This window comes from Ursus maritimus, unplaced genomic scaffold, assembly GCF_017311325.1.
Source record: "Ursus maritimus isolate PB19 unplaced genomic scaffold, ASM1731132v1 scaffold_35, whole genome shotgun sequence".
Taxonomy (NCBI): Eukaryota; Metazoa; Chordata; class Mammalia; order Carnivora; family Ursidae; genus Ursus; species Ursus maritimus.
Window position 1 is genome coordinate 10,394,316 of NW_024426119.1, and position 22,745 is coordinate 10,417,060.

Here is a 22,745-nt window from a genome sequence, read left to right on the forward strand (position 1 = left end):
TTAGGAAATGGGAAAGAATAAAGCAGAATTACTTGGGATGTTTTTTCAAAACATGTACCACTAGGAATTCTGATGGTTTATTCTTTCTGCCGTCCCTCCTTGGAAATCCAAGGCTATCGTGAGTCACTGTCTCTGAATGAGATGGCTCTCAGTTGTGTTAGTTTGTCTTAGCATCCAATAAGAAACTAGCCTGCATAGTACTTGTTGATTTTTACAAAAAAAGTTATCAAAATTATTTATAGAAAGTGGTATTTCACAAGCAATAAATGACTACAGATTCCACATATGTATTGTATCTAATAATAAAATTATTTGTTGTTCTCCTAAAGTGGTAAATTAGACAAATACTTATATTGGAGAAGCTGTTGGTTATTAGGAAAATGGTCCTGAAAATGGTAACCTTTTCTTTAAGAAAATATTCAAACCTTAAGTAACAAGTACTAAAATTAACACAAAAGAGAAATTCTTTTTTAAAAAGTTGTTTTCCATCTTCATTCTTATTTCTTTTTTGTCTTGGATAACCTTCACAAAATGTATACCTTCACAAAATGTATCTTTTTTGTAACTAGTACCCTGAAAGTTGCCAGGTTTCACTTGTCTACTTTCTGGTCTGCCTCCAGTGTAGGCCCCTTCTTTTCTTCTCTCTTTACTCTTGAATTAATCCTCTACCTACTTCACAGGCCGATTCTTTGATGAGAATGAATCCCCTGTTGATCCGCAGCATGGCTCTAAACTGGCGGATTATAATGGGGATGATGGTAACGTAGGTGAGTACGAGGCAGACAAGCAGGCTGAGCTGGCTTACAATGAGGAAGAAGATGGTGATGGTGGAGAGGAAGACGTCCAAGGTGAGCGTGGGCCTGGCCTCCATGCTGTGACCATGAAACCCACCTCTAAATTTTTTGGTTGAATTTGTGTAGAATTTCCCCCGCTTATTAGTGGCATTACAATCCTAATACAAAGAGATCTTGTGTAGTTTTTCAATTTTATTTTGAAAACAATTTTATTGTAGTCATATTTGTAGATCTTAATTATTTTTTTAAGTATTTTCCTTTTTGTTATCTTACATGTATTACTGATATAATTTGAAACTCAAGAATATTCAGAAATTTTAGATTTAAATTGCTCGAAATAGCTCTAGAGTTTACCTGAGGCAAATACTCCCAGAAAATAATTCTTTTCCAATTTCTCGTCTGAAAACATTTCATTATTCTTGGTACAAATATTGACCAGACAGCCTTTTTTTTTATAAGGGAAGCCCCAAAAGGAATGGTCTCCTCCACACAGAAGATAAGATTATTTCACTACTGACTCAGTATAGGAAGGCTGTTTTTGAAATTTTTTCTCGTGCTCGCTTCGGCAGCACATATACTGAAATTTTTTCTGAGAAGTTGAAAATTTATATTTAATGGTTTACAAAGATTTGTCCATTTTATGTTTAATACACAGATTCAACATATTTTCCTTGCTAACTGTGTAACTTCTGAGCTTTTAAGTTATTAAAAGTTCAGAATTTACCTGTGTGCATGCAGCCCTATCCATGCATGCATATCAGAGTATGTTGCATTATTGCAAGTTTTTAGGCTTGTTTATTTTGCCTGCTAATATCATTTTGTGGTATTTGTGGAACTTTTTCTCTTTTCTGTAAAAGTTGATTATGAACATAATGTGTGATGTATTAGATTTTATAATGTGATGCATGAAATATTTTCCAGTGTAAACTGTCTTGATTTCGTCCTTAACTCTTTTTAAAGTAATCATATTTTATTTAGGTTCATGACAAGGGTTGTTTTTATAAAACTCAAAAGAAAATACAGTTGTCCTAGAATACTACATAGTTAATAGAAAAAGGGAAACTAGAGACTCTGACTTCCACACATTGTTTCAATAGTACATTCTAGTTTTGGAAGAATGGTTGTTGGGAATAGAAAGAATAATAATTCTAGGAGTTATTTAAGGATATATTAATAACTTCTCAAACACTGGAGCTATTGAATAAATTACATCCACCTTTTCTATAATCTCATCCATTTTTCATAAATTTTACCATTTTTTCTCTTTGCTTTGTGATTTGTTTGGATTATATTTTTTTGCAGTTATATATAACATTTGTTTTCAGGCTTTTTCATGGATATATATCATATCACCAATTAGATTGTAAGCTCTTGGAGGGCATGAATTTTCATTTATTTTTCCTTATATTTTGTTTGTATCCTTTTCTGCCTTCATCTTCACCCATCTCCTCACCCCACCATAGTACTTAGCATATATAGGGCCCTGGGTAAATGTTGTTAACTGATAATTTTATGCTTTCTCATTGAGTTTTTACTCTTACCACTGTGACTAGAATAATAACCTTTTACCTTCTGGTCTTATAAACTTAGTTTACACTTTAAACATTGCCTAGTTTTCTTTCATAAGAGCTGCTATCTGTCATGTCATTGGTTAATTTTGAGGTTCTTATTAGAGCAAATAATTTTAACTGTAATTGAAAAGCGTTTCTTATGTTTTAGGCTATCTTAAAGTTAATGACTTTTATCACAAAATTTCAGTTATTTTGTATGGCTTTTATCCATAGTAAGTACATTTATCTTCAGTGTCTTCCCTCTCTCTCTCTCTCTCTCTGTCTCTCCTGTACACTTCTCCCTCTCTCACCCCCAGTTCTCATTGCCACTTTAGGTCTTCAGTACCCTCATGCTGCTCTGCCTTTCCTTCCACAAGGAAATAAATGTATCACTTTTAAGCAATATGGGGAAATGACCTAAGATGATACCTTCAAAGAAGTAGGGAGGGGATTGTTAAATTTAGGAGTTTCCTCATTTGCAAGTGAAGCTTACTTGATCTGGGGGTTACCACTTAACTTTTTTTTTAATCCCATTTTGGGGTTCATTAGATGACAGCAGCAGAAGGATAGGTAGGATAGCTACGAAGAGGACTCCTTTATTATAGGGAACAAAGATTCAAGACCATCAGCTGCAGTAAATGAAGAGGGATAAGTTTGAGTGAACTGACTCAAAAAGAATATTGTAGACCCAAATAATTTTAAACGTGTTTTCAGGGATTCTTTAGGTGTAGTATTAACTGTCCAAAAAGTGGGAAGGGGCCCGTTTTAGGTGTTCTGTTGTTTATCAACAATTTGGATTCTAAATGTTTATTATTAAGTTAGAATATTTAGAATTTAAAAACATTTCTTCATAGGGGCGCCTGGGTGGCACAGCGGTTAAGCGTCTGCCTTCGGCTCAGGGCGTGATCCCGGCGTTCTGGGATCGAGCCCCACGTCAGGCTCCTCTGCTGAGAGCCTGCTTCTTCCTCTCCCACTCCCCCTGCTTGTGTTCCCTCTCTCACTGGCTGTCTCTATCTCTGTCGGATAAATAAATAAAATCTTAAAAAAAAAAAAACAAAAAACATTTCTTCATAGTTTCAATGTAGAAATAATGGTTGGGTTTCCAGGACAGCTTGCACTTGTAGCCAAAGCAGGCAATAGAATAGAGTGGGAAAAAACAGTCTGAGTTAGGAGATCAGCTGTGTATTGCTCTTCAAGTCACTTAAACTCTCTGGGCCACAATTCTTCATCTGTAATGTAAGTTTGAACTACAATAGATGGTCCTTCTCAGTTCTAAAATTCTGTGGTCACATTCACAGTGGAAGCACTATATTTAACACAGGTATTATGGGAAAATGTGTTTCAGATTTGAGCATGCCTGAAACACATCTTCCCCCAAACCCACGAAAGGAAGTAGATACTTCACTACCACAGTTGAGACTCTGCATCTAGAGAGAGATCACAAATTGAAACATGCTGGTAATAGATGGCTGCTACACTCTGTGGTGAACATAGAATAATGAATAGACTTGTGGAATCACTATGCTGTACACCTAAAACTAATGGAACATTGTATCAACTATACTTCAATTAAAAAACAAACGTACTTCAGAAATACTACTAAGGTTCTAGTATTAGGGGCTCTTCTCTGCTTAGGAGTATTTTTTTCTCGATCTGTTGGGTCCCTAGGATTAGAGATCCCAGTTGCAGTACCGAGGTTCTGGATTCAGTTAAGGACATTCTGGCTTTGGTGCTCCAAATTCTTGATTATGAAATGGAGATTTGGGCATCATCTCTGCTATTAGAGAGCTAAGGGATTCCAGCTTTATCTCTGATGCCTGTTCATACGTATTGATCATTTGGGACAGCACTACCTATAGAGTGTTCTCTTGTAGAATTAAGTGAAGCCTATTTTTCCTGTGTTTACAATCCTGGTTTATTTTTATTTTTAATTGCTGGTTTCCTGAAGCATTCTAAAAGAAATATTATTTTATTTGCATTGGTATAAAAAATTCTTTTTCCTGCATTCTTTTAAGTGACCCAATGAATAGATTAACCCTGGAAACACTATACATCTGATGGATATGTCTTTTAATTCATTCTTTATTGTAATAAGGAGATGGATGTTTACACATTCTCTTTACCCTTATCTTTAATCCCATAGAAGTTCCAAGTTTGCTTAATAGAATATGACCTGCATGTAACTGGGTGTATTTATGGAAGGAAGCTTAACATAATGCTTAAGTGCCTGGATTCTGGAGCCAGATTGCCTGGATTTGAATCCTAGCTCCACCACTTACCAGCTGTATGACTTTGTGAATTACCCAACCTCTATACCTCAATATCCTTATCTGTAAAATAGGGATATAGTCACCTGTTGTTATGTGGATTATATGATTCAGATATTTGTTCAGCACTTAGAACAAGTCTTCCGCACTGCAAGCACTACATAAGTGTTTGTTGAATAATAATTTTTAAGAAATAAAAGCAAACATAGAATTTTTTTCTTTGGATTGCCTGCTTTAGAGGATAACTGCATTTGGCCTGTGGATTAATTTGTACATTTTAGTGGAGCCTCACTGCCTTATTACCCCAAGATGTTCTTGCTTGGTAGAGCTTGCTTTATGAAGGTGGTCCTTTCTTGACTTCAGAGGGAATCTAGAAATTATTTAATAAATTATGAATGTTTTTCTGTTGCCTTTAAAAGTCATTTTATGTTAATGAGGTATTTACAGATTTTGCTGCTTTGTAAAATGAAATAAAATATAATTATATTTAGTGGTTCTCGGTTCTGTATCAGATTTGATTAGGTAATTTCAACATACTTTACAAATATATGCAAAAAGGTTGTCAGTAGAAATTTCAATTCTAGTTAGAATAGCTACACTGAAAACGGACTCTAGTTAATATAAATAATAGTTCAATGTAAGAAAAATGCAATATTCCAAAAGTCCTGTGGAATCTGAAAAATAATGTGAAGGCACCATATTAAAATTTGATTAAAATCATATTTTTATGATTTTAAACTCCTTATATTTATAGAAGACTTTGGAAGTAAAGACTGCCTTCATATGCATTATTTTATTTTGAGGTAGGAAAAACAGTTACTGCTATCTGTACTCTACTGAGAAGGTAATTAGGGGTCTAAAGAGGTTAGAAACTAGCTCAGGTTTGTTATGTACCTGGGTCAGGACTAGAATTCAGTTTTTCTATTCTCAGAGCTTTGCTCTTATTTTCTCTTTAAAATTACTCACTTAAAAATCTTCTGATGTATCTACTTTTTCCTTTTAGTAACTTTCCTGTTAAATTTCTAGGCATTTTCTTTTGTATAGCTGCCTTTCCCACTACTCCATGGTGATTAATTCTGCATATAATTACTAAAGTCCTGAAAGATGTGTTTATAGACATAAGGTGATATCCTGTAACATGGATCCTAAGGATAGCTTTCTGGAGAGGTGCCAGTGATTATTTTCCTTTCCTTTTATTTTATTAAAAGATTTTATTAATTTTTTTTGTCAAGAGAGAGTACAAGCAGTGGGAGCGGTGGGCAGAGGGAGAAGCAGCCTCCCCGTGGAGCAAGGCGCTGGAGTTGGGACTGGATCTCAGGACCCTGGGAGCATGACCTGAGCTGAAGGCAGGCGCTTAACCACCTGAGCCACCTAGGTGTCCGTATTTTCCTTTTAAAACCAAAGAAAATTTTGGGGCGCCACGGTGGCTCACTCAGTTAAGCGTCTGGCTTGGGCTTAGGTCATGATTCCTGAAGTTCTGGGATCCCATCCCACATTGGACTCCTTGCTCCACGGGGGCCTGCTTCTCCCTCTCCCTTTGCCTGTTGCTCCCCCTGCTTGTGCTCTGTGTCAAATAAATAAAATCTTAAAAAAAAAAAAACAAAGATAATTTTTAAAGTATAAAGAGCTCTATGATAAGACATTGATTAGCATATTTTCAAAATATGGGTGTGATTATGGATACAATTTCAGCCTTTACCTGTAACAGGTTTGAGGTTATCATACCTAGTGGATTATGCTATTGAAGATATGACATCATTTTGTTATCTTATGATGCAAAATGGTTGTCTGCAATTCTAAATGAGAATTTCTATAAGTTTAACAGGAAAGTTATTGAAAGGAAAAAAGAAAGTTGGTTTATTTGTCATTTTTTATGAATAAAGAAAAAATAACATCATTATGTAAAGTTAATACATACTACATACACCATATGGTGTCTTTCTTGAACAAAATTTTACGATAGGATATATTAGAGAAGCTGAGAGTGAGAAACCTATCAAATCTAAAAGAACAGATTTCAGAAAGTTATAGTATACACATAAATTTGAATTCTAACATATAACTCTTTAAATTATATAAAATTGTATCTCCAGACAATTATGATAGTAACACCTCAGTCTGTCAAAAACTAAGCTGTTGGGTAGTTGTAACTGTGAACCAGAAAGTATGAAAAATCATGTTTTAAGGCTGTGGAGGAGCCAAAAGATGTCATTAAAGCCATGTGCTAAAAAAGAAGCCTCTCTGCTTTGATTAAATTACTTTTCATTCTTGTTCTAATGTAATTTTTGTATTCTGAGCAGTCTTATTTCAAAACCTGTAGTTTATAACAAAATTAGAAAAGGATTGCTACTGGCAGATAAACTAACAGTAATGTGAAGTGACAGGTGATAGCCAAGAAGGACCCAGAAAAACCTGTCAGTGGCTAAGTAAGTCAAACTCCAAAGCATTATATGGAGTTTTTTAATATAGTTACTCAAAGTGACTTTGAGGATTTTACTAACAATATTATGTAATAATTTTTTTCTTCTTGGTAAAGAAAAAGTTAAGTTTGGTTAGTACATTTCATTTAAGAAGTTGCTGGTAAGCTATTTGCAGAGGAGCAAAGAAATCCACTATAATGTTAAATATTGGGATTCTGAGTAATTTTTGTTTTCCTATCTTTTATTTTCTAATTTTTATGTGATGAGTGTGGATTCATTTTGTAATTAGAAAAAAAGCTGTTTTTTTTTAAGGGCATGAAAATGTATACAGAATGGTTTCTACCAAAACTTTAAAGGACTACTTCATCTAGTAGAAATAATGTATTTTATATATAAGGATCAACTCCTCAATGTTTGTGGGTTCCTAAGGTTTTGCTAATTATATCTAGCTCTACTTCTTTCTATCTACTTATCTAACTACTGTCAAAAGATTTGTTAAAATTAAGTCATCTTCCAATATACTGTTTTCACTGTTTAGGCAAGCAACTAAGAAATAGAACACTATTTTAGAAGGCGTAAAATAAGCAGAAACTACCTTAAGGCTGAGGAAAAAACTGAGGTATTTAATAGGTTTTCTGCAAGTGATTTAAAAAATAATGTTCTTGATACATAACTATTTCCCTTACAGATGATGAAGAACGAGAACTTCAGATGGATCCTGCGGACTATGGAAAGCAACGTTTCAATGATGTTCTTTAAGCCCTAAAGGAAAACTTCAGAAAACCGAAAGTGCTGTAAAATGGAATCATTTCTACTTCATTGTTTTTGACTTTTGTTGTAAAGATCAGTTGTAAAGATACATTGAGATAGATTTAAGGAAAAATTTTAATGAAGAAATGTACCCCTGTACATAGGTGAACTTTTTCATATTGTATTATTAAAGCGGAGATTTTTTCAGTTATATTACAGTCGAGCCAAAAACAAAGTAAGCAGAACTGTAATCTTTGCATTTAAAATGAACTAATGTATATTTTACATTTTATTGAGCCTAATTCTTTCCACAAATGGACAAATAGGAAAAATTGGTTGTACAGTTTATATGTTGCACATAGCATAACCCCAGTGAGAATAGTTACTCAGCTGAAAAACTTTTTATACACTAATATATTCTTGCTAGCCCTCATCTCATGCTCTTCATGGAGTTATACCTAGAATATTTACATAAAAGAGGGGTTGAATCCTGAAAGCCAAACACTGGGCAGCATGTGTACAAAATCATTTCCCTACTTCTTTTATTTTACATGAGTGCTGATGTGTTTTGGCAGATAGCTTTCAGCTGATGCCTGATGGAAGTTGAGGTAACCTGCAAAGACATAACAATATTTATGAGTTATACCTTACTTAGTTCATGAAATTGTGAAATGCATGATTGACAATATATTTTCAATTTTTATTTTCTCACATCATACTAGTACTATTTAACTTTAACCATCATTGGCTAAAATTTTTATATTTTCAGAGTCCAAGTTGGTGAAAATATTCATGGTTTAAATGCCAGATTCTGAAAGAAGCTAAATCAACTTTGAAACGAATCTGCAATCAGTATTTCAAAGCTTCTCTTGTAGTTATAGTGATCTTACTTGACTAGAATTTTTCAGAAGTACTAAATAAGGAGTTTTAACAGATTTTTATTAATGCACAGATAAGTAGAAGTACAGTGAGGTCTACAGCCGTTTTATTAAAATAGCTTAAAAGTTTGTAATAAAGATGAAGAATCTTTGTAATTAATATGTTGTTAAGAACCCATAAACCTCATATTTGGTAGACTTACAAAATTATTTTAAATGCATTTTTTTGACACTGTTCCATAGAATGCATAAGCTAGTTATAGTTAATCTCTGCTTTTGGATTTAAATCTTTTAAATTTTATCCCCCACCCCAAAATAAAAGGTTTTGATGATAAGGAGAAATTTAAGGTTGTTAACTCTGTTTTTCATAAGGACTACTGTTAATTGCACATAAACATGAAATGCTTCCCCCCCCCGCCATTGTGCTCAGGTTTTAGTAAAAAATTCAAACTTAAAGAGGTAAAAAATCTGTTCACTTATTAGAGGTGCACAAATTCTTAGACTTCAGTTTGAAATTATTTAGCGACCAGGAAAAGATATACTGAGTTACTAAAATTGTTGTTTCTACCAAATCAAAGTAAGCAATTCATGCCTATGCTGAGTATAGTGAGGCCTATAATGAATAGGTATGATAATTCACAGAATTTTAAAAAGTGGAGTTAAAGGGAATTGATGTATGCTTTTTGGGCATTAGGGTGGGAAGATGAATCTAAAACATACTTCTAGTAATACTTTATATTTAATACTGTAAAATCTTTACAAATGAAAACCATGAAATTCCTGCCTTTGTCATAAAAACGATCACTTAATTATATGGTAGCTTTTACTTCTATAGCAAAATTTCTTCAATTAGTCTAGACATTTTATAAACTGAAAATCTTGGACCAATTGATAATATTTCTGACTGTATTAACATTTTAGTGCTATAAAATACTATGTGAATCTCTTAAAATTCTGACATTCTACAGTCTGTAATAGACACGCTGGTTTTTATAGTAGTTTACTTCTGCCTTAAGATTTAGGTTTTTTACATGTATTTTTGCCCGGAATTAAGTGTTAATTTGATGGAAACTCTGCTTTTAAAATCATCATTTACTGGGTTCTAATAAATTAAAATTAAACTTGTTTTACTATTTTGCTGATTCTGATACATATACACATATCACATTCATGTGATGCAAATAGCTACATTTTTTTTTTTAAAAGATTTTATTTATTTATTTGACAGAGATAGAGACAGCCAGCGAGAGAGGGAACACAAGCAGGGGGAGTGGGAGAGGAAGAGCAGGCTCCCAGCAGAGGAGCCTGATGTGGGGCTCGATCCCATAACGCCGGGATCACGCCCTGAGCCGAAGGCAGGCGCTTAACCGCTGTGCCACCCAGGCGCCCCAAATAGCTACATTTTAATACTAAGATTTGAGCAAATTTAGAATACATTTTAGGCTCAGCTAAACTAGAATGGCAGGAAGATTTATGTTAGGGTTGTTTATTGTACTGCTAGTTTATTTAACAAATACTGAATGCTTCCTATGTGCTCAGCATTGTCTTATGTAATAATACTGTAGTGGATAAGATAGACCAGGTTTTTGTTCTCATGGAGCTTTCAAGTTGGAGCTGTCAGACGATATATAAGTAAACACATGAACCAGCTAATTTTAAATAATGATAAGAACTATTAAAAATAAAACAGTTCTGAGGTTTCAAGGCCTCTAAGTTTCCAAATAATTAGGGTTCCACTTAACTGAAACATTATAATTGTGAGGCTAGAATGAGCAAGGGGAGAGAAATGAGGCTGAAGAGATATGGGGTAGGGTAGGGAGAACGTTGTAAGTTCAGGTCACTTGCTACTGACCCAGAAAATGTAAAATAAAATATACACGGAGGGATGATTCCAGGGAAAATGTGAATATGACTTCAAAATCATTCTAAAATATGTACCTTTATTTTTAAAAAATCTTGATTGTGTGCCTTGTTGACTTGTCCTGTATATGCCTATAACATAGGCATTTTTGCTAGCATATGAGGAAAGAGAATCTGCAAGAAAATAAAATAAAACAAAAACTGCATAGTTATGAGGGGACTAGTTACTTCCCATAATGGCTAGCCTTGGAAACTTCTATTCCCTTACGTACATGTCTGACCCTTTGGTTTCAATAAGATAATCAAACCGTGTGACATTAACATATTTCCAATGTCTAGGTTATTGAGTCTTCACATCAACATTCACTTCTAATTGGGCATACCCAATTCCTTTTAAGACCCTCCTCACTAAGGGTTCCAAATGAAAATTCAAACAACTATCCCAGAGAAAGGGGGAAATTTAGTGGTCCATGTAAGCAAACTGCATTAAGGACAGGAATCTCCTGGACCTGTGGACAATTGGCACAGTTAAATTCTGCTCACTTTGTTTTGCCAACTCCCATTTCTGCTTCTCTCTACTTGCTACTTTCTTTCACTTAGACCAGCTTTCCCCTCAAACCTCTAACCATGACTTCTGGCAGGTCATATTTTCTTAGTTGGTCACCTGAGAGCAGCTGTTCCTCTTTCCTTAATTCCACTCCAAAAAATCTGAGGGAGGAGAGACTTGTGTTTCTGGCTATAACTGAGTAATTTGACTAGCCCTCCCGAATTAGTAGCAACTATGAAACTGGACAATATATATGAAGTGACTGTTTTGGGATAGCACAAAACTGAAACTTCTAAAATAAGGGAAACTTAAGCAATCGAGCCCCACAATCACCCAGGTTCTTGTGGTGTAAAGAGGCTGAGCTGAGAAGACAGAGATCATAGTGCAGAGCAGCTGAAGCGGTTGGAATCAATGAGGTGAGCATCAAGAGGGAGTATACAGAGAGGTAACCTGAGAAGTCCTTGGGGATGCCCACAAGTCCACGGCAGAGGGGTGGGCTGTACATAATCAGAATAAGATCACCTGATGCTTACCAGATAGCATTTGCTAGAGTTGAGAATGGAGTATAGATACCAGAGGTCAAGAAGTGTTGGCCTAAAAGCAGTAGTCGGGAGCACCAAGTTTCCGGGCCTTCTGATGTGGAGATCTTTAACAGTTGTGGCATCCAGCTGAAACATTAGAAAGGTTGTACCTTCGGAGTAAAAACCATGCCCTAAAGTAAGACCTCCCTAGGCCTAGGCAAGCTCTGACAAGATTGTAAGGGGAGATAGAGTATGGAGATTGAGTCCTGCCAAGTTAGAACTTAATGAAATTCCTTGGGCTTCTCATAGATATGAACTAATAACAAAGTATAAAACCAAGCCTATAATAGGTTAAGGTGACCACTCAGTAACTGAGGAATCTGCTAAAACAAGAATCATCACTTTTCAGAAAATAACAGAATCCAGAACCTCTATGACATATACACAATGTCCAGTATTCAATAAAAAATTACTAGACAAAGACTTGACATGTGATCCATAGTTAAGAAAATTAGATGGCTATTGTTATTTGTTACATTGTTATTTGTTAATGCAGGTATTATACGTTATGTTTAAAGATCAAATGAAAATGTTTTAAATGAGTGAACATATAGAGGATCTCAGCACAGAAATGAAAATTGTAAAAAAACCTAATGGAAATTCTAGTATTGCAAAGTTTAATAATTGAAATGAAAAATTCACTGGATGGGTTTAATTGCAAATTGCAATGGTAGTAGAATGAATTTGAAGACATACAAACATAGTTGTACCATAGGTATTTGAAAATAGAGGGTTGAAATGTTGAGAGACCCAGAAATGTGGATTTGGGGTTCATTCAATGTTTGAAATGTTCAAGATGTTGTCCACCCCACCCCCTAACACATAAGCCTTAAGATTCTGTCATGAAAGAACAATGATAATTCTTTCAATTAGTTATCAAGTACCTAATATGTATGGAGAATTGTTTTGAGTACTGGGGATACAACAGTGATAAAGTCTATGCCTTCACGGAACTTATATGCCAGAGGGACAGATCATTATTTTCTATATTCATATTGATAAATGCTATAAGAAAAATAAATCAGAATAAAGGAATAGTGATGGAGGAGTGCTATTTTAAAAGATTTTATTTATTTTAGAGAAGGAGAGGGAGCGCAAGCTGGGGGAGGAGCAGAGGGAGATAATCTCCAGCAGATGCCATGCTGAGTGCAGAGCCTGACGCGGGGCTTGATCCCACAACCCTGAGATCATGACCTGAGCTGAAATCAAGAGTCAGACACTTGACCGACTGAGCCACTCAAGTGCCCCTAGAGGAGTGCTAGTTTAGATTAGGATCATCAGGGAGGGCCTTTCTGAAGAGGTGCTAAAAGAACAAGCCATGTGAATATCCTGTGCCACACTATCCAATAGAAATATAATACAAGCTACCTACGTAATTTTAAGTTTTCTAGTAACCACATTTTAAAAAACTGGTGAAATTTTGATATTTAACCAATACACCCAAAATATTACCATTTTAATAGGTAATCAATACTACTACTGAGATATTTTGTATTTTCTTTTGTATTAAATCTGAAATCTAGTGTATATTTTACATTTACAGTGCATCTCAATTTAGACACTAAATTGTCATTGGAAATATTTGATTGGTATTTAGCATTCATAAAATTTATATTTGAGTAAGTATGTTCAAATACTTATGTTCCAAGCATACTTAAAAGTTTTCCAATAACTGAACTAAGTATTAATTTTTTTCCTGTAGACTTTACTTTTTAGGGCAGTTTCAGGTTCACAGCTAAATTAAGTACAAAGAAGAGAATCCCCAGATACCCCATTCCTATACACGCGCGTGCGCACACACACGTGCATACACACACACACACAGCTTCCTGCACCAATGTAAAAGTATCTGTTACAATTGATAAACCAATACTGTACACATTATCGACCAAAGTCAGTTTACATTAAGATTCACATTTTGTATTGTAAATTCTCTGTGGGTTTGGACAAATGTATAATGACATTTATCTACTATTATAGTATGCAGAATAGTTTCACTGCCCTAAAAATCCCATGGGTTCCACTTATTCCTCCTTCCTTACCCCTTACCCTGGCAGCCACTGACCTTTTTACTGTCTCCATAGTTTTATCTTTTTCAGAATATCATATGATCATAATCATACAGTATATAGCCTTTTCAGATTGGCTTTTTTCACTGAGTAGTATGCATTTAAGATTTCCCTATGTCTTCTCATGACTTGATAGCTCATTTCTTTTTAGCTGATTAATATTCCATTGTATGGATATATCACAGTTTACCCATTCACCTATTGAAGGACATCTTGGGTGCTCCAAGTTTTGGCAGTTATGAATAAAGTTGCTATAGACGTGTAGATTTTTGTGTGGACATAAGTTCAACTTCTTTGGGGAAATACCAACAAGCAATTTTTTTATTGTAGTAAAATAAACATAATGTAAAAGTTACCATTGTACATTTTACATGTAAAATACACAATTCATTGGCATTAAGTACATTAACAATATTGTGCAACCATTACCATTAACTAGTTCTAGAACTGTTTCATTACCCCAAATGAAAGCTCTATTAAGCACACAGGTATTAATTTTAAAGTTTAAGCTAATAAAAATGAAATAAAATTAAAAATTGATTTCCACAGTCATACTGCCACTTTCAAGCACTCAGTACGCACACATGGCTTGTGGCTAGAGGCTGTTGAATAGCACAGTTCTAGGGGAAGAGAATTAGAGGCAAAGAAACAATAAATATAAAGTCCTTGATACAGGAATATACTTTTTCAAAGAATGGTTAGTTGGACAGTATGATGGGAATACAAATAGCAAGAGGTAGGAAATGTAGTCAGTAAGGTAGCCAAGAGTGAGATAATGAAGGGCCTTGCATGTCATAGTAAAGATTTTAGATTTTAAGGGTGATGGAAAATTTATAAAGAGGTTTAAAATGATCACTTTGGCTGTGTGTTAGAAAGATTGAAGGAGGTTCAAGAATGGTGAAGGAAGACTTACAGTATTCCAGGTCAGAGATGATGGTACTTGAACTAGGAAGATAGCTGGGGTGATTGATAAGTGTTTGGATTCAAGATATATTTTCAAGGTTTAGTTTATCGCACTTACAATGGATTGGATGAAATATGTAGAAGAAAATGTATTTTTTTTTTTTAAAGATATTATTTATTTATTTATTTATTTGACAGAGATAGAGACAGCCAGTGAGAGAGGGAACACAAGCACGGGGAGTGGGAGAGGAAGAAGCAGGCTTCCAGCAGAGGAGCCTGATGTGGGGCTCGATCTCAGAACGCTGGGATCACGCCCTGAGCGGAAGGCAGATGCTTAACGACTGAGCCACCCAGGTGCCCCAGAAACTGTATTCTATAAGGTGGAAAATACTAAGAGAGAAGCAGGCTTGAAAGAAAATTAAGAGCTTAGTTTTGACCATGTTATGTTTCAGTGTTCATTGCCATCAAGTTGTTGCAATATTAGAGCAAAATGGCAGTTCTGATATTTCAATGTTATGAGTATTACTTCCTTAATGATTTGTAGTAAGAGTGATAAAAATATATCTTATAGAGAATTAATATAGGAGTGGATTGTGAAGTGCATATGCCTTATGTATCAGATAAATGGTAAATATAGTTCATATACTGTGAAATAAGGGGCTTTTTGAAGGATTCTGGTGACTCTCCAAGATACTTTTATCACATTGCTTAGTGAACATCCTATTTCATTAATGTTTTCATATAGCAATAGTTATGTATAGTTTAGAAAGCATGGATGTCACTAGGTTTTTGCATTAATTTTTTTCCTATGGCTACTGCTTTGCATCTTAGTATACTTCAGATTTTTTTTTAAGTTCTTATTTTTAAACGTTTATTTTATTCTAAAATCTTGGACAGGATTTTTACTGAAGCTTAATGACATTAGCAACCATCATTTAAGGAGCAAGGAAAACACCTTGTTAAGTGTTTTCCGTGAATAATCTCATTTGATCTTCACAACAATCCGCTTAGATAGATATTGCAGAAAAATGTCTAGTAGAGACTATTAGATGTAAATTAAGGTGAAAATCAGAACATAATACAGTTATCCCTTGTGAACAAATAGTGTTAAAATGTTAAATAAATTGCAAAGGCATTTAGACTTGCTACCAGCAGCCTTTCTAAACTTAACACCTAATGATAACGTTGTCACAGGAGACAGTAGATGTGGTGTAATGAGCAGAAGGAGAGCTTGAGTCCTGATTGTATTTCTTACTAGCGGATTGACTGTCTTTGGATAAGGCATCTATTTTTCCTTTTACTCTCCCCTCTCCCCACCTTCAAAAAATTTCAGTGTCTTCAGCTGAAGAGTTGGGGGACTAATATCACCTATTCCACTTATTTTGTAGGGTTGTTGGGAAAATTAAAATGCATATAAAAGCATTTCGTAAATGGCATATTTAAGTTTTAGAGGAGAACGCTGGGAAGTTACTACTACTACACGTCTATTATTTTGGACTAATAACTGGACTAATACCAGTTCTGCACGCTGTTACACCACGGGCTGTCAATCAATGTCTCATTCAGAGCATTCTTGTATTAGGAAGATAACCAGGTGCAAATGAACTCTGAGCTCTGACAGGATCTGCAGTACATAAGGCTTTCAGGAGACAACCCACCTGCTCCACACTTCGAAACAAACAGCCCCATTCACAAGGGTTCTCTGCTTACCTCAGTTTCATCTCTCTCCACTATCTTCCCCTCAACTCCTGTATCCCTGGTGCACAGAACTACTTCCCTAACTGCTCAATGCAATATCATTTTTGGATTTTTCCATCTGTTGTTTCCCTTACCTAGACACTCTTCCTTTGTAACATCAGCTCCTCATGTCATCTCATGAAAGCCTTCCCAGACACCCAGTTGTACGCCTGTCAAGAACTCCTTCTTGTGGTCGTTCTAGCACATTGTATTTAAATTGTTTACTTGTCTGTCTTCTTCCATAGACTGTGAACTCTGGGAAGGCAGGGTCCGTGTCTGCCTTGTTGTATCCCTCGCATCTAGTATGGTCCTCACACGCTGTGTTTTTTCAATAAATATTTCTTGATTGAATAATGTGAATGGCCCGGAGTTTTAGTAAACAGATGATGCTCTTCCAACCACTACGCTTGGTTTTCTGATATTCCACTAGGGCTGGACGCTTGGACTGAAACATTTTCACCCCGTGAGGCTGACCGTCTTTAGACCCAGGCATGCAGGTAGGAACCCATTTGTCTGAATGATCTGACTTCTCGGCAGAACCACGCCTACATCACCTGGAGTCGAATGGCGTGGGTTTATATGACAGATCCACAAGCAACTGCAATGCTCTCTAGGCAGAGAGCTGGAAAGAGGACCTTCAAGAGCCACCGGAATCCCTGGAAAGATGGAAGGATTCATCTCATCACGGCCTCGGGCAGCGCTCTCTACACACTACCTCCTCCAGCGCGCCAAGGCGTTAGTCCCACCCCGTCCCACTTGGCTCCACCCACCTGGCGCGCCCGGGTTACTAAACCCTAGCCGCCAGGGTGAGCGAAGCGTTCCTAAGCCCCGCCTCCGGGGCGAGGGCGCGCTCCCCCTCCCAGCTCTGCCTAAGCAGTTCCGTTAGCAGCGGGAGGAAAAACCGTCCTTCGGGTCCCCGCCTCTACACTCCCAACGCTTGACTCCCTACTCCCCCTGCAATTACTACACAGCCAGCTACGGAGGCCCCTAAAGTACAAATATCACCCAAGCCCTGGCGTATCCTGATAGGTTTTGTCCTTGTTCCTCCATTCGGTCCTAAGGGCCTGCGTTCAGTTTTTGTCAGGAATCGGGCTTGTGAGCTTCTTCTGGCGGCAGGAACTCCAACACTCTTTACGGAAGTGAAAGTTGTTTGTTTTTTGTTTTTTGTTTTTTTGTTTTTTGCCGCTGAGGCCTCCCGCATTCCTTCCCTCCCACCTCGCGGAATTGTGGCGGGAGGGGTAGGAGGAAGTCAAGGCGCCTGCGCGGAGAGGCCGCTTTCCATCCGGGTCTCTGTCCGTGCGGTGCAGCAGGTCGGTAGGCGGGAAATGGCGACTGGCTGAAGGAGCTGGTTCTGTTGCTGCTGCGGGCTAAGCGGGAAAGACACCACACACATTGCGCAGTCGGGACCATCGCCGGAGCCTGAGGACACTTCTCTGTCGTCACAGTTAGGTAATCCCCCTCGTCCAGACACTGCCGCTGCTTCCAACCTTAGTCCTCCTCCTCTTCCAGGGCCGTCTGCCGGGGTCTCCTCCCCTTCTTAACCGGGTTCTCCAGCGGCTCCGGTGCCTTGGTAGGCATGCACTATTGGCGCCTTGTAAGTGTGCCGTGTGGAGCCGCTCTTCTCTAGACTTTCCCCTGGAAACAGAAAGGGAGCTCACTTCCCGCCAGCTTCAGCTCCCAGGCTGCGGCCTGTGTTGTGATTTCTGGGGTTAGATTTCACTTTGCTACCCACCCCCACCCCGATCTCACGTTCCCAGTCCCAAACCCTATGGTCCCTCCGGGTAACTGGGTTAGATCAGCTTTTCTAACCTTGGCTCACCTAATGTTTTCGATATTTCATTCCTTCTAATAGGGTGCTTTTAGGGGGGCGTTGCTCTTTCTCAGTTTTTATAAACATCTTTTGAGGATCTGGAATAAGAGATTTCATCAAGTTCTGTTTATCTTCTATACTGTTAAAATGTTGGGTTGACATTGTTACTTTTTCGAATCAAGAGTGGTAGTAAAGGACAGCCCATGTGGAAGGCCTGTGGTTTCTGTAGTGGTCAATTAAGGGTGAATCTTATCGGCCATAGTATTCGACGCTTTCTTTGGGTGTTAAATGAGTATATGGATGTTTACTTTTTCATTCTTGACTAGAATTCTGTGGTAAATAATTGCATAAGTAAATCGCGTTTATTTACTTCTCACCCTAGTGGTGGCTGGATGTGTGAATGATGTTAAGCACTTTAGAGTACCTTAGGGAAGCCTAAAGAGATACTGCTCGTAAACTGCCCTAAGATCCTGAAATGCAGTGTACTTAGTAAATGTTCCTCCAAGGCAAGGATTTCTCTTTCTAGTGCTAATAAAGCGGTACCATGATTACTGCCCAATATGGGTATACAAATTAGTGACTTAAATGATAGATTTATCTTAGTAATTTTCAGATTGTAGATTTCTTTATATACAGTTTCCGCATTCTTTGCCAAGTTTTAAATTTTCGTTTGTTGTCCAACTGTAATCCTTATAAAAGTAAGGAAACAGCTAGTTAAAGCTAGTTTAACTCCCCCGCCCCCTTTTTTTTTTTTTAAACATTGGGGACCAGTTGTCCATAAAGAGAAGTAATGAGGCTGTTGGTGTTTGTCAGAATTTTTTTCCATCTTGTTCAATTTGGGACCTTGGTAGTTTTTTTTCCCTTTAGTAAAATTCAGTTTTTTAAAATATGGTTTATGTTACACATCAGCTGATGTTTATAACTCAGAGGTTTTCAGTTCTCTAGGTTCAGTTTAGAAGACTTCACTTATGTTAGCATATTAGGATTAAATTTAAGTGATAAACAAGAACACACCAACATCATTATAGTTGTTATTTGGTAGATTCCCCCCAAGGTCATAAAGAAAGTCAAGGCAAAAGTAGCTCTTTGGTGAAGCAGTCTTTTAGGATTGAATTGAACCTCATACTTGTCTTCTAGGACCAAAAGAATAGGGAGTGGGAAGTGGAGGTGAGGGCGAATTGGATACTTGCTGAGCCTATTTGTTTAAAGAACAGGGCTAAATATATGACTTAAAGGAATGTAAAATAAATTATTGGACTCGTGTAGGTTTTATCTCAATTTTAATGACCTTTTTGGGTAGTTTATAAAACATTGTTTTTAATAAAATTTGGTTTACAGATAGCTGAGTAAGCGTTGTATGTAGATTTTGTCTTCAAGAATTCTCCCAAATTGTTTTAATTCTGCATTCATTCAGTACCTGTGCTCTTTTCATACTTTTCTCAGTATGGGTTGAAAAGATGTAAGAGCTCTAAGTGGTATAGTCCTTAATCTCTGTGGACTTGTAACTGTATAGAAATTCCAAATAGGATTGTATAAAAAACTGAATAGGATTGGTATGTTTTATAGTATTCTACATAATGTCTCGGGCATTTCATTTGAGCTAGTAATGGTATTCTTTTTCCACTGTTAAGAAATTAAGAATTGGGGAAGTTTTTTCTCTCCCAAATTTATCTAGCTATTCTCATGTTTGAGATTTCTGGTCTAGAGGTTTCTTCACAAGATTATTATAGAACAAAATCCATACTGTTGTGGTTTTAAAAAAATAACTTGGACCTGTTGTTCAGCAGAGGTACTAAGCTTTAGACTTGTAACTATGGAATTAATTGCAGATTGAATGAAATGGTATTAAATTATCTCAGTGATAGGAGACTGTACTTTGGATTAATGCAGTAAAGAATAAAGTGGTTTGTTAGAATTTGAAGTAAACAGTCTGTAATTATATTTGTAATTTACCAAGTTGTTGTGAAAAGCATATAGAAGAAAAGACACTGTAAGTCATAAATACCAAATGTTCTGAGAAGGCCTCAGATGCTGTGTGCTAAGGTAGTTATTCTGGGTAGGTTTAAAAGTTACCTGACCATTTTAGGGGCGCCTGCTTGACCCAGTTGGTAGAGCGTGCGACTCTTGATCTTGGGGATGTGAGTTCAAGCCCCACGTTCGAGGTATATAGAGATTACTTAAAATTTTTTAAAAATTAAAAAAAAATTACCTATTTTAACTGGATTAACTACAGAGGGTTATTTGCTCTACTTTGAAAATGGGAAGATTTAACAGATACACGATAAAACCATACAGTTGTAGTTTTAGTTGTCACTTATTTGACATTTGCCATGAGGCATATATCTAAGCCAGACATATATTCAGTAATGGTTGTATATGACTACATTAATTTTTAGCTTAAACTGTATTAAATTGTAACTGGATGTACAGATTACAGATAGATTATGTGGTTGACTGTGTAGTATAATTTGAGAATTGCCAGTGCCAAGCTTTGTGTCTGTCCTGTGTGTTATGGAATTCTTTTTAAAATGATCTGTTTAAAATCACAAATTTTCTGGAAGAGAAACTTTATTATCTTTTATTGGCAATATTATCCCATATTAGTTTATCAAATAAACTTGCTGATACCACAAACAGGTGAGGGTTCAGAGGCAGTGGAATGTAGAAGTAAGCTTTTATGCACTCACTGATCAGGAGAGGTGTGGCATATAGGAACACGGTCTAGCAGAGAGAAAGGCATGGTGGGGGTTGAGTTGTAGTGAGAAGCTTGGGTTTCTTAGGGTCCTTTAGAAATCTTGTGAATCTGACAGTAATGAGGGGTGAGACTAAGTGTGGTCTTAAGAAGAATGGTAGAACTGTAAGGGCAGATATGGCTTATAGGTTGGCCAGCCCTTTTGTTTGTTTCCTTCGTCTGCAGGTCCCCCAGTTAGTATGGTATTTTTAGAAGAGTGAAGGGAAACACTGATATGCCACTGAAAAAAATAGTGTTGTAAAATTCTTACATAATGGGTCTTTTAACATTATTATAAGGTCACAGTAGGCCAGTTGAGTATATTTTGGATCCCCTATTTTATGGTATTCATAAACTCTCCTGTATTAATTTAGAGAGATTGTAGGAAAGGAAGTATGTTTAGATTAAACATGAATCATCAGCAGTACTTTGACTTGAGGTCCTAGCAATCAGGTTTTCATAATAGCTATAATAGTTTTAGTACAAGGAAATGTGTTTACTGCTTTAGAGAAACATAAAGCTGTGCTATTAGAAGGCACTTGAATACTTTAGAAATAATTGAGATTAATATTTAGTAATAGTTGCTTATATAGTTTAGGAAGAATGTTCTTTTCTTTGGACTAAATACTTCCATATCAAGAAATTCTTTGGCGGGGGGTGATGGTGCCTGGGTGGCTCATAAGCGTCTGCCTTCGGCTCAGGTCAGGATCCTAGGGTCCTTGCTCCCTGCTCAGCAGGGAGTCTGTTTCCTCCTCTGCCCCTCCCTCTATTCATGCTCTCTCTCTCTCTCAAATAAATAAATAGAATCTTAAAAAAAAAAATTCTTTGGGAACTAAAAAAGCAGAGATGTTGCTAAGAATAAATAAGAAGGGGAAGATTAAGACCCTGTTAGCAGCATAACCTGATATCTTAAGTTTCTCATGTTGACCAGTTTAAGTAATCTTTAAGTAGGAATTTAAATTATGCCTTATTGAAAAAAGAGTATATTACTTTTTTTTAAAAGATTTTATTTATTTATTTGAGAGAGAGAGTGTGAATAAGCAGGGTGTGGGGGAGGGCACAGGGAGAGGGAAAAGCAGATGGGGGCTCGGTGACCTGAGCCGAAGGCAGACACTTAACCAACTGAGCCACCCAGGTTCCCTGAGTATATTACCTGTTAAAAATATCCAGAACACATAAGTATCTTTTCAGTTGAGAAAAAACTACGATTATTTGTTTTAGTGATAATTGCTTTCTTCCTGGTATTCCCCAAACATGTATGATTATCCTTTTGCGTTGAAAATGATTAACCTCTCATTGACCTTATGAGTACCTGCTTTAGTAATATTTTGTTAAATAAGATAATTATACAATCCTTTAATTTTTTGAGGTACTGATAAAAATTATTTGAAAAATATTCACAGTCACCTTTCAAACAATCATGCATTTTTTCTTTATTGGGAGTATACCTTTTTATTTTATTTTTTTGGTCATAGCAAACAAAAAGTATTTCTGTTAGAGAATTATGATTATACCTTGTCTTTGACTAGTTATTTATTTATTTTTAAAGATTTTATGTTTAAGTAATCTGTGCCCCCAACGTGGGACTCAAAACTCATGGCCCCAAGATAAAGACTTGCAGGCTCTACTGACTGCCAGCCAGGTGCCCCTACTAGTGATTTAAATGGAAATTCACTCTGGGTACCTGGCTAGCTCAGCCCATAGACCATGTGACTCTTGATATTGGGATTGTGAGTTCAATTCCCATTTTGGGGGTAGAGTTTACTTAAAAAAAAAAAGTTCACCTTTCATAGCTCTTGTCTTCAGTTTATCTCCATCAAAATGACTAGTTTTTACGTGGAAGGTAGT

At 36.5% G+C, this 22,745-nt stretch overlaps 2 protein-coding genes across 5 annotated transcripts in view; both read left to right on the plus strand.

Moving 5' to 3' along the window:
- The window catches only part of GOLM2 (golgi membrane protein 2), a 108,109-nt gene extending 98,325 nt beyond the window's left edge, over positions 1–9,784 (plus strand). Inside the window, exons 9-10 of one of the 2 annotated variants that reach the window (XM_008702143.2) lie at positions 681–848; positions 7,720–9,784. In XM_008702143.2, the coding sequence (XP_008700365.2) occupies positions 681–848; positions 7,720–7,790 (239 nt within the window). In that variant the 3' untranslated portion in view covers positions 7,791–9,784. The remainder of the gene's footprint in view (positions 1–680; positions 849–7,719) is intronic. The other variant, XM_040620529.1, reaches the window with a different exon arrangement.
- Positions 9,785–14,911: 5,127 nt separating this feature from the next.
- Positions 14,912–22,745, plus strand: part of CTDSPL2 (CTD small phosphatase like 2) — an 82,320-nt gene continuing 74,486 nt past the window's right edge. For 2 of the 3 annotated variants that reach the window (XM_008702141.2, XM_040620531.1), the window contains exon 1: positions 14,912–17,805. The gene's annotated coding sequence lies outside the window, so the exon portion shown is untranslated. The remainder of the gene's footprint in view (positions 17,806–22,745) is intronic. The other variant, XM_008702142.2, reaches the window with a different exon arrangement.